Below are 10,950 nucleotides of genomic sequence, written 5' to 3'. Positions count from 1 at the left end.
TTGCTGCGAGCGTGGATTCTCCAGCATGAAGAGAATTAAGTCAGACTGGAGATCTTGCTTGTCAAACAAGATGCTTAGCTTCCTCCGGCACATCTCAGTTCATGGCCCTCCTGCACAGCAATTCAATGCAGAGAAAGCAGTCACCAAGTGGTGGAGTAGTGGCTGCAGGACCGGAAGACCCCAGTTCCAAGACTAATTAGGCCTGGACCCACTCCGTTGCTGGCTGGGCAGCAGCTTGTCAAGCTCCATTAAAATATTTTATCAGTATATATTATATGTATTATACTTACCAAAGTTAAAAGTTTTCTGTGGTGTGACTGATTTACCTCTAGTCTCTAATCTAATCTTTGCAGATGAATTTAAATAAAAAGGTTGATGATTGATCATCTAATCATTTGTATGATGTTTTATTTATGCTAAAGATTACTTTGAATGATTTTAACTAATGATAATGTAGAAAAAACAAATATTTTAAATTCGGGTCGGCCCACATTCATTTCGGGACAGCTTAGATTGTATTTCGGATGGTTCCGGGAGGATGGTGAAAGAAATTAGTTAAGAGCCCTGCCTTACTCGGATGACCCAACTCTAGAAATCTTATTCTCCATGATCTAGGTGACTTCATCTTCATCAAATATGCAATCAGTGGCCAGAAACTTAAGAGTGATTTTTGACAGTGACCTGAGTTTTGAGGAGCAGGTAAAGACAGCCGTGCAGTCCTGTTCCTTCAACTGAGAAATATATCAAAAATCAAGTCATTTTTAACTCTGATTGAGAAAAGGTAATTCAATTATTTTATTTTATTTAATCTAGACTACTGCAACTCTATCTATACATGCCTCAGTCAAAAATCATTCTCACATCTCCAGCTTGTTCAGAATGCCTCAGCTAGGATTTTAACTGGAACCAAACGTAGAGACAATATTACGCCAATCTTAGCACATTTGCACTGGTTACCAGTTTGATTTCAATTGATTTTAAAATTTTAGTGATTACATTTAAAGTATGGCATGGTCTAGCACCTAGCTATATTGCTGACCTTTTAGCTCCTTTTGAGCCGGAGCGCATCTTTCGATCCTCAAGCAAGGCCCTTTTGTCTGTTCCACAGTCTAGGCTCAAGACTAGACTGTGTCTCTAGACTTTGGTTCGTAGATAGATAGATAGATAGATAGATAGATAGATAGATTGATAGAATTTTATTTATGTGTCACTCCTCAACATACAGGTCAAACAGAGCAACAAACACAGTACCCCGATAAAAAAGGAAGTTGAGGACACTCATTTAGAGTTAGGAGACACAGGCTAAAAATAATACACATAAAAAATACTAGAATATATATATATATATATATATATATATATATATATATATATATATATATACATACACACAAATATACACACACGTAAGTACATACATTCGTACAGATACATTGATACACACATACTCACACACACACTCTCACAAAAAATAGAGGTCATTTTACACACACACAAACACAAAGAAGAGGGGTCATATTATAAAACAATCTTAGTATTGCATTATAAAATTTAGACACTCAATGAACGTCTTCTGTTAAGGACGTTCTGTTGGAATGTCCTGCCTGGGAAGTTAGGCTAGCTAACCCAGTTTCATCTTCTAAAACACACTTTTTAAGACTGGCTTTTATGGGAATTTCTCCTTATACTTGTCTGGAGATTCATGTCTAGACAAGATATTATTAAAGATTATTAAAGATATTATTAAAGATTTCAAAGAATTTGCATGACATGTAAAATTACATAATCTTTGATGTCAGAAAGTTTTTGTAAGCATGTCTAATTTTTGACAGTTTAAGACCATACATGATTGGACTTAAAAGAGGTTGAAAAATCAAGACGTACATAGATGACATAACACGCAGTGGATATGGAAGAAACATTGTGCCATATCTCTGAGTTATTAAAGCATAAAAACAGCCAAAAGCAAAGTTAATGAGAGAAACAAGATGTGGAGTGCAGGTACTGAAAGCCTTCCGTCTGGTCTCTTTGGAAGATTTTAAACATACAGCCAGAATCTTTATATATGTGTATGAAATAAAACTTGTAGGGATAACAACGGCAAAAACAAGACCAAAAAGCAGATCATGAATCTCTGACACTATTGTGTCTAATGAACAAGAAAGTTTCACTACAAGATGGTTCCCACAAGCAACGTTGTTGATAATATTTCCACAAAGCTTTAAACGAGCAGTGAAAGACAACAAAACTCCAACTTCCATAAAACAAAGTATCCAGATAGCTACAATGGTTTGTTGTACTCTTCGTTTGGTTATGATCACATTGTAATGTAAAGGCTTACAGATACACACATATCTGTCATATGCCATGCTTGTTAAATTTGCATATTCAACACTTACATATGCATGAATAGAAAATATTTGTATAAAACAGTAAAAGACAGAAATTTCATGTGTCTCTGACAATAATTGTGTCATTAAGCAGGGCAAGAAAGTTGTGCTACCATATATTTCATTAGCAAACAAACTACAGAGAAATAGATACATGGGCTCATGCAGATTTCTGTCCACATATATAATGACAATGAGAACTACGTTGGCAAAAATTACTGATGTGTATAATAGCATTGCCAGGGTGAAAAACAGGTACTTTAAGTTTCCTATGTTACCATACATAGCCAACACAAATGACACAATCTGTGTTGAGTTTCCCATGTCAGCAGTAATAACATACAGGCTTAGGCAGACTGAACCTGCAACTACAACTTATGAAAAGTAATGCACCAAGAAAACAGAGATGTAATCTAACATGGGAGGAATTCATTCATATAATTTTAGTAGTGGTTATTTTGCCATCGATCATTTTGTACAGGAAATATAACTGGTACTTTCCTTTGCTCTTTTACTATCAATCAAGAGTTTTTAAATGGTGGTTATTCTATATGCAAGTGTCTTAAGAGTTCACACAAAACATCAACAATTAAAGAAAGTAACAAATAAAAACCATGTGTGGGATCTAATCACTGAGAGTCATGCTGGAGATGTCTTGTACTTAATTAGTCATAAGATTATCAGATCATTAAAATAAACAGCCAGCCTTCAGCGCTAACACACATCAGTCATATGCCCTTTTCCTAAGATAATTACCAAATGTGATGAGAAAGATCTCAGAGATGGCATGTGAGTAAGGCCTCCAGACTGTTGTAACACCCCCACCCCCCACCCGTACTGAGACAGACAGAACCAGCTGCTGAACTTTTATAGTGGTCCATAGGTAAACACACACAACAAGTAGAATGTGATGAAGCCATCTATCAAAGGATTATAATTATCAAAGGAAAAAAACTAATTTATTCAAACAATTCTTGGCCAGACTATCTCACACTGCTAAAACTAATTCGTCACACATTTTTAAAAAAGGACGCATTGTATGAAAGAAAATTAAAGTTTGCAACAGAATTTTAAGTTTGTGAATGGAGAGCAAACAGGTTAAAGGATTAGGCCTGTTGTCAACAACAACAACCTGGGGCCCCCTGATCACTGGTGCCTAACTTTAGATTAAAGTGAGGGGACAGAATCTAAATTCAGACAGACATTCTGTGTCCTTTATGCATGCTCATACAAGCTAAGCTACTAGCTTTTAGCATAGCTCTAATTCACTGAACAATAGTGTCGCAAACATCCGCCTTATCCTAGCCTAAGCTAACTGCCATAGACTAATGCTAGCTACATGTGCTTGAACAGACTGGCTTGCTAACCCACTCATTAGCAGAGCTCAAGGCCTGCTTGCCTTAGCAGTGGTATTACATTAGCCAGTGTTTGCTTGAATAAATTGTGCTCACTAACATCCTGGTTAGCCTTTAGCACAGATTGCTGTAATATGAATGCATGCCCTCCTCCACTAATTGCATTCATTCAATTGGAACATCCAATTTAATTTTGAAATCTACTTTAAGTTGGGATCGACCACCTCCCACCTCAACCTTTCATTGCAGCCTTGCAACTATACTATTCTAACAGTTTGGCTTGCTGCATTCCTTAGCTATCTGTTTTAAATGCATGCTTGTTGCCTGCCTGCGTATGCACACATTCACTATTATTTCTACTTAGTGTTTTGATAAGCAATCTGAGCAATTGTGACCCATTTAGTATAGAGTTGAATCAACCAATAAGTGAAGTACACAATGGCACCAAAATTTCCCATCATAGAACAACTTGTGAGTGTCCCAACCCAGCTAGCCAGGTGGACTTGGCCCAATTCTGGCTAGGATTCGGCACACTCGGCGTAGCATCAGACTCGGGTGATGTCACCTGGGCCAGATATGGGCCGGACCCGGAAAATTAAAATTCAATTGTATGTTCATAATAAAACATTGACTATTAATAACTTACATTTTCTCCAAAACTGCACCAGGTTACAGGACCTTCTCTCACTCTCACTCAAACAAATCTCAAAATAAAAAAGTGCTCCAGGTTACTGGACAGAGCTTTATAAAATCCAAATGAAAATGAATTGCAGTATATCCCACTTTATACTTTCCCAAAAGAAAACTGGTGCAACAGATCTATATAACAACACACCTGTGTTGTCATTTATTTACATCAAAAGGTTATCCATGGAGCCCAGCCCAATGTAATGGAGATTTAAAGAGTCATAGTGCCATCTTGTGTTTTGAGGTAGCTCATTTCTCCCACACAGTAAGCAGGCTGACCAATATCATGCATGTGATAACTGAAGCTTGAAAAGTAAAATCGCCGTTTATTTCCATGCATATGCACGAGCTCAGTCCACCTGACAGCCCTCTGTTCTGTTGGTGAAGAGAGAGACACACAGAGTGTGGTGGTTTCGGCGCATCGGCCGACGCTCCCGGCTGCATGTTGCTGGCCAAGGCTGTTAGCTTGGCGCTGATTTGTTCCCGGTGATCCAACCGAGATTTCGGCGGGGGTCACGACGAATGGGTTTTTCGGCAGGATCGGGTGGATCAATGCGGCCCCCGAAAAGCTGTATCAATACAATATTTACCGGCAAAATGAGTTAGTGCACGTCGAATATCATTTTATTTTACAGCTAACCAAACAAACTTACATAGCCTGTTAAGCTGACGATCAAATTAACGTTGTTCACAGTTACATTGATGTTACCTGATGACTGAATATGATATCTGCAGTTTGCTAACTTTAATTCAGATAAAGCTCGATGCGATTTTACTTAACTTAAGTTCAAAATTGGTAGCTAACGTAGCTAATATAAAGTGGTCGTTAGCTAACGTTACTTCAGCTGAGGTTCAGGTAGCTAAGTTAGCTAATTGGGTACAATTCAACTGCTAGCGTTGGAATGAACTAGATAAAGCACAAAGGGAATGGGATATAGTTGGTCAGCTGTCGAATTTCCATCAAGTTACATTTCACGAGCCAATCGTTATTGCTAACGTTAGCTGACGTTAGCTAGCGGCGATTGCTAACGTTATTAGCTAGCGCGCTAACGTTAGCAATCGCCACTAGCTAACGTCAGCTATAGCTATCGCCGCAAGTACGTTAGGAAGCTGCGATTGAAATGTCTCTTTGCAGACACCAAACAGTGAGTAAGCAACAATGATTTTAGCACACGTTTTCAATATCTATTTAACATGGACTGGGGATGCATAAACATGTGAATATGTGTTTTCCTGTCTGTCAGTATCCACGTCTATCCTCTTTTTCGGAGCCAGCCGTCTAACACAGATAGGTCTCTTTGCAGACACCGAAAGGTGATTAAGCAACAATAATTTCAGGCAGACAAATTGTTCTTTTCCTCTTTCTGCCTTCAGCTGTTGCCTAGATATGTCACATCACAAGTTTAAATATCTATTTCACAAGGAATGAGGATGCTTAAACATGTGAATGTGTTTTCCTGTCTGTCAGCATCCACGTCCAGCCTCCTCTTTTCTCGAGCCAGCCCAGCTCTCTGCGAAGTCACAGGTCTTTGCAGACTACGAACAGTGAGTAAGCAACAATAGTTTTAACACTTTTAAATATCTATTTAAAATGGGCTGAGGGTGCAGAAACATGTGAATATGTGTTTTCCTGTCTGTCAGATTCATTCATGATGTTTTCTCAAAGCAATTACATATATACATTTTCTACTTTACCCAAAACTGGATATCTTACATGCGCAACAAGATGTACAGACAGTGAGTAATGGCACATTTTTTCTTTAAATTTAGCTTTACAAATTGATATAATGGTGAAGTAGTTTGATATCTGATTTATTTCTTTTGTTTTATTCTCATGCCTATGCTATTGTTCCTGGGCAGCCATGAGAAGACCGAAGTACTCAGACTGACAGGTTTTAAGAAGAAGCCACTTATAAACTGGACTGGCACAGATGAGGTACAGTAAGGGTCCTCTATATAAATTCAGAATGTGGCAGATTCTGTGTATATATATATACATACATACATATATATATATATATATATGTATATATAGTATTACACTGTTAATAATTATATCTTTATATTCATCTTTTCCTCTTTGCAAGTCTGGTGATATATCAAGAAAGCATCTCAGCATGCCTGGCTGACATCTTCAGATGGATGTCCTCCCACCATCTCAAGCTCAATCTAGACAAGACTGAGCTGCTCTTCTTCCTGGGAAATCCTTTCCCCCGTCAACATTCAACCCTGCACTCCAGCCATGCCCTGCGCTCACCCACCGACTGTCCCTCCCTTCCATCGCTCTGCCTGGTCCGACTCTTCTCCCTCCTGGCTCCTAGTGGTCCGACCTCTTGCTCCTGTTTCCCAGTGGTGGAGTAATCTTCCCACCTCAGAACTGCAGAGTCACTCCCCATTTTTGGACACAGGCTCCATCTTGCCCTCTGACCTCCTGCCCCCCTACCTAGGCCTTCACTGTACCCCCCCCCCCCCCCCCCCCCCCCCCCCCCCCCAACCTTACCAACCTTAACCCATAACCTGGCTGGACCAGGGTTCCTATTCTGCCTCTCTCAACCCCTACTTGTTTCCCTTTCCCTGAGCCAGGGTTTGTATCCCTAAACACACACACACTAGTGTGGCACTTTGTTGTGTGTCATGTTATTCCATTATTATTCTTGCTTGTTGACTTAACTGCTGATAGGAGTGAGTTTATATTTTTCATGTTTAATGTCGTGGCACTATTTTGTTTTCATGGCACTAAATTATCTGGCGATGTACCCTGTTGATGCTAGAGGAATGTTCACTTATTGTACTGTTGCACTAATTATTAAGTCATTCTGGATGCTAAATGCATTGGAGTAGTTCCACAGAGGTCTATCAGACACTCACCTCCTCCTCACCACCCTCAAGACATCAAACAGTAAGGCTGTCACCTCCAACATGTCCCGGCTTATAGCCTGAGTGTTTTTGTTGCATATTCAGTCTGCAGAACTTCCTCACTACAGTTGACCTTTATTCCAGAAAGTTGATGCAGAGCTATGCAATCAGTTTAAAATGCAGACGACTTGGCTCTACAACAGTCAAAATTGCAATAACATTCCTTCTGTAACTTTTCTGTTAATTAGATCATATAGAACAGCACCAGAAAACATAGATAAACTTCTAATACTTTCTTTACTACTACTACTGTTCCTATGTAAAGGCCAAAGATATATTTAGATACATTTACAGTATATTTGTCATGGTTCTTGTTCCTGTTGGGCCGCAGCAATCTCTTGTTCCTGTTGGGCCGCAGCAATCTCTTGTTCCTGTTGGGCCGCAGCAGCCTTCTGTTCCTGTGTTATTAAAGCCTTCTGTTTCTGGGCTGCAGCAATCCACTGAGCCTGAGGTGCAGCAAATTTCTGTTCCTGTTCTGCTGCAGTCAGCTCTGGCTGTGTTTCAGCAACTCCCTGGTTTCCTGGCTTCACCGGCTCACCTGCTGGGCTCCCAGCTGACACAGTCTGCTCTGCAGCCAGATCCCCAGTTGTCGGCCGCATCTGCCGACGCCCTGCTATTCCCCATCGGCCGTCTCCGACAGCAGCCGCCGGACTCCGGTCCTGCGCTCCAGCCTCCAGTGTCCGGTCCTGCGCTCCAGCCTCCAGTGTCCGGTCCAGCGCTCCAGTCTCCGGCCTCTGGTTCTGCTTTCCTGTCTCTGGCCTCCGGTCCCGTACTCCAGTCTCCGGCCTCCGGCCTCCGGTCCCGTACTCCAGTCTCCGGCTTCTGGTCCTGCTTTCCTGTCTCCGGCCTCCAGTCCCGCACTCCTGACACCAGAAGCTGATCTCGCAGCCTGCCCCGACCCGCAGCCGAATCTTCTGGTGTCGGCTGCATTCCCTGACCTCCAGCTGCGTCGCCGACCTCCTGAGCGGTCCCACCTTCGTCGCCGACCTCCTGAGCGGTCCCGCCTTTGTCGCCGGCCTCCTGAGTGGTCTTTTCCACATCGCCGTCCTCCAGAGCTGCTCCGCCACTCTGGTCGTCCTCCTGCCCGTCCTTCAGAGCTGTTCCGCCACTCTGGTCGTCCTCCTGCCCGTCCTCCAGAGCTGTTCCGCCACTCTGGTCGTCCTCCTGCCCGTCCTCCAGAGCTGCTGCGCCTACGTGTCCAGCCTCCAGGCCGTCCGCCTGAGGTTTCCTGCTCGGCCTCCGTCCAGCCTCCAGGCCGTCCGCCTGAGGTTTCCTGCTCGGCCTCCGTCCAGCCTCCAGGCCGTCTGCCTGAGGTTTCCGGCTCCATCCTTCTGTTCCCAGGCCACTTGTCCCTGTCCTTACAATTGCCATGCATATTTTGTGTTTTCAATAACTTTGTTTAATAATCTTTCAACCATTTACACATTATTGATAAATATGGTACATTGTTTATACATGTTTATACATTTTCCAAGCATTTCTGTCAGCATTATTGATGTTAGAACTACAGTTATTGCAGTATACTGCGCATATTACATTGTTATGGATTCTAATTCATTCTAATTTATATTAAAGAACAATTATTTTACATGTATACAGACTATCGTTAATTGTTTCAGGCAGGCTGGGGTGGGGGGTGCAAATGAATAAATAACACTCGGGCCAGTTCTGGTCCGGGTTTGGCCCAAATCCGGCACGGATGCGGCCCAGGTGTGGCGCAGTTATGGTACATGTGGAGCAGATCCGGCCAGCCGGACTCGGGCCACATCACTCGGCCCAGACTCACGCCGTAATTCACGGCCAAAACTGAGCCGAGTCGGACTGCCGGATGCGGGCCAGAGGTTTAGCCGTACTCGGGCCAGATCTGGGCCAGACCGATTTTGCTAGCTGGGAACTGACACACTCAACCCTACAAACATGGAGAAAATTAATAATGATACTGACCTGGAGTCAGAACTATTAACCCCTACTTGTTTCCCTTTCCCTGAGCCGAAAGACAAACAAATAGCAGAGTTGACCCACCATAGTAACGAAATTGCAATGATTAAAGACCAGGTCACTCAACTCACTCGATATCTCGATCAGTTTCACCAGTGAACCTGGGAGACCGAGATGGAACTGAGAAATGTGAAATGCAGATATACTGTGGAAAATGACTCATACAATAAATGCTTGAGCTTCAACAACAAAAGGAAGCCTTGCAAGTAACACAAGGTAAGTATGAAGACCTCCTAAAGGAGCATGAGGCAACTCAACTGGAGTGTGCCACCACACAAGGTAAGTATGAAGACCTCCTAAAGAAGCATGAGGCAGCTCAACTGGAGCTTGCCATCACTAAAAAGGAGAATGAGTTCATCTTGTCTGAGAAGACGAAGCAGCAGGATATCTTGAAAGATTCCATGAATGAAGGTCATGAGAACGGAATGCCTCCCCATGGCTTGAGTACAGTTGAACCGACGGTGGACAGAGTCACGTCCATCCCAGCTGTGGGAGGAACCTTCTCTCCTCCTCAGACTCCCCAAGCTGATCTTGAAGATGCATATCAATGGCATCAGCCTCCAGTCCCACTGGGCATGTATACAAGAGACCTAGACAAAATCGCTAGGAATATCTTGAAATTTAACCCTGTCCTGGGTGTCTCAAACGAAACAGCGACGTACCTCAGACAGTTGGAGTACCACCTTCGGAGACATCCAGAAGCACAAATGGATTCTTCAGTTAAATGAAAGCAAAACTGAAAAAGTCTTACTCGCAGGGCTAGAGCGTAAGGACCTCCCGTCGTCCTGGGGCAGATAAAAATAGGATCGGGGAGGATGTAAATTAATTTTGGGATGAATTTGGAACAAGAGTTAAAAAAAAAAAACCTGCTAACATTACAATGAATGGCGAAGGAAATTAAACTGACTGCACATTTTGTGTAGCACACACAGTTCTTCTTAAACCTCCTTGACAACATACACATACACACACACACGCGCACAAACGTTGCTAAGTAACGTTATCTAGACCCGCAAAATCCTGCCAGACGCCTGTCACCACCGGTATTGACTGTCAGAGTGATACACAATGGCAATGGCGTCCCGTAGTGGGATACTGGAATTTTTTAACATTACATCAAGAAAGCAAACATCAGGAAAACGCACAACAGAGCCAGACCCTGAACCGCCAGCCTCTGTCCTCACGACAGCTGCAGCTGCAAGGGGGATTCAACCCAAGTTAATGAGGTAAGCTTGCTAGTATTAATGTAATGTATTGTAATGTAACGTAACGGACATATGACAAAGCTAAACTCACGAAGCTAACTAGCAACTTACGATACGGACAAGCAAGTTATGATACTAGAAAAATGGCTGAGGCTGAGGGAGACTTTTTGTTGAATTGGAGGAAATGTTTAATGATGACGGGGAAAATGAAGCGGATAAAGACAGGATTGGCCCGGTCGACAAAGGGGCTGAACGGAGGGAGTGGCGGCCGGCAACAGGCAAGCTGGTAGCCACTGAGGTGGTGAGGAAGAGCTTTGAGGGGAGGAGACTCCTTTTGATTACCGACATCCTAGACCAGGCCCACAGAGAGAGAGTGTGAAGTGCCAGTGATCCATATGA

At 42.6% G+C, this 10,950-nt stretch overlaps 1 protein-coding gene across 1 annotated transcript; it reads right to left on the bottom strand.

Moving 5' to 3' along the window:
* Positions 1-1,778: 1,778 nt before the first annotated feature.
* LOC139650102 (olfactory receptor 10A6-like) lies at positions 1,779-2,714 on the bottom strand. Its single transcript, XM_071526656.1, has one exon. The coding sequence runs from the start codon at positions 2,712-2,714 to the stop codon at positions 1,779-1,781; it is 936 nt and encodes a 311-aa protein (XP_071382757.1).
* Positions 2,715-10,950: the final 8,236 nt, after the last annotated feature.

Source organism: Centroberyx affinis, unplaced genomic scaffold, assembly GCF_046629955.1.
Source record: "Centroberyx affinis isolate AG114_WGS23_722 - 3 ecotype Tasmania unplaced genomic scaffold, CSIRO-AGI_Caff_v1 ptg001437l_1, whole genome shotgun sequence".
In the NCBI taxonomy this organism is placed as follows: Eukaryota; Metazoa; Chordata; class Actinopteri; order Beryciformes; family Berycidae; genus Centroberyx; species Centroberyx affinis.
This window is presented reverse-complemented; position numbering and strand designations above follow the sequence as displayed.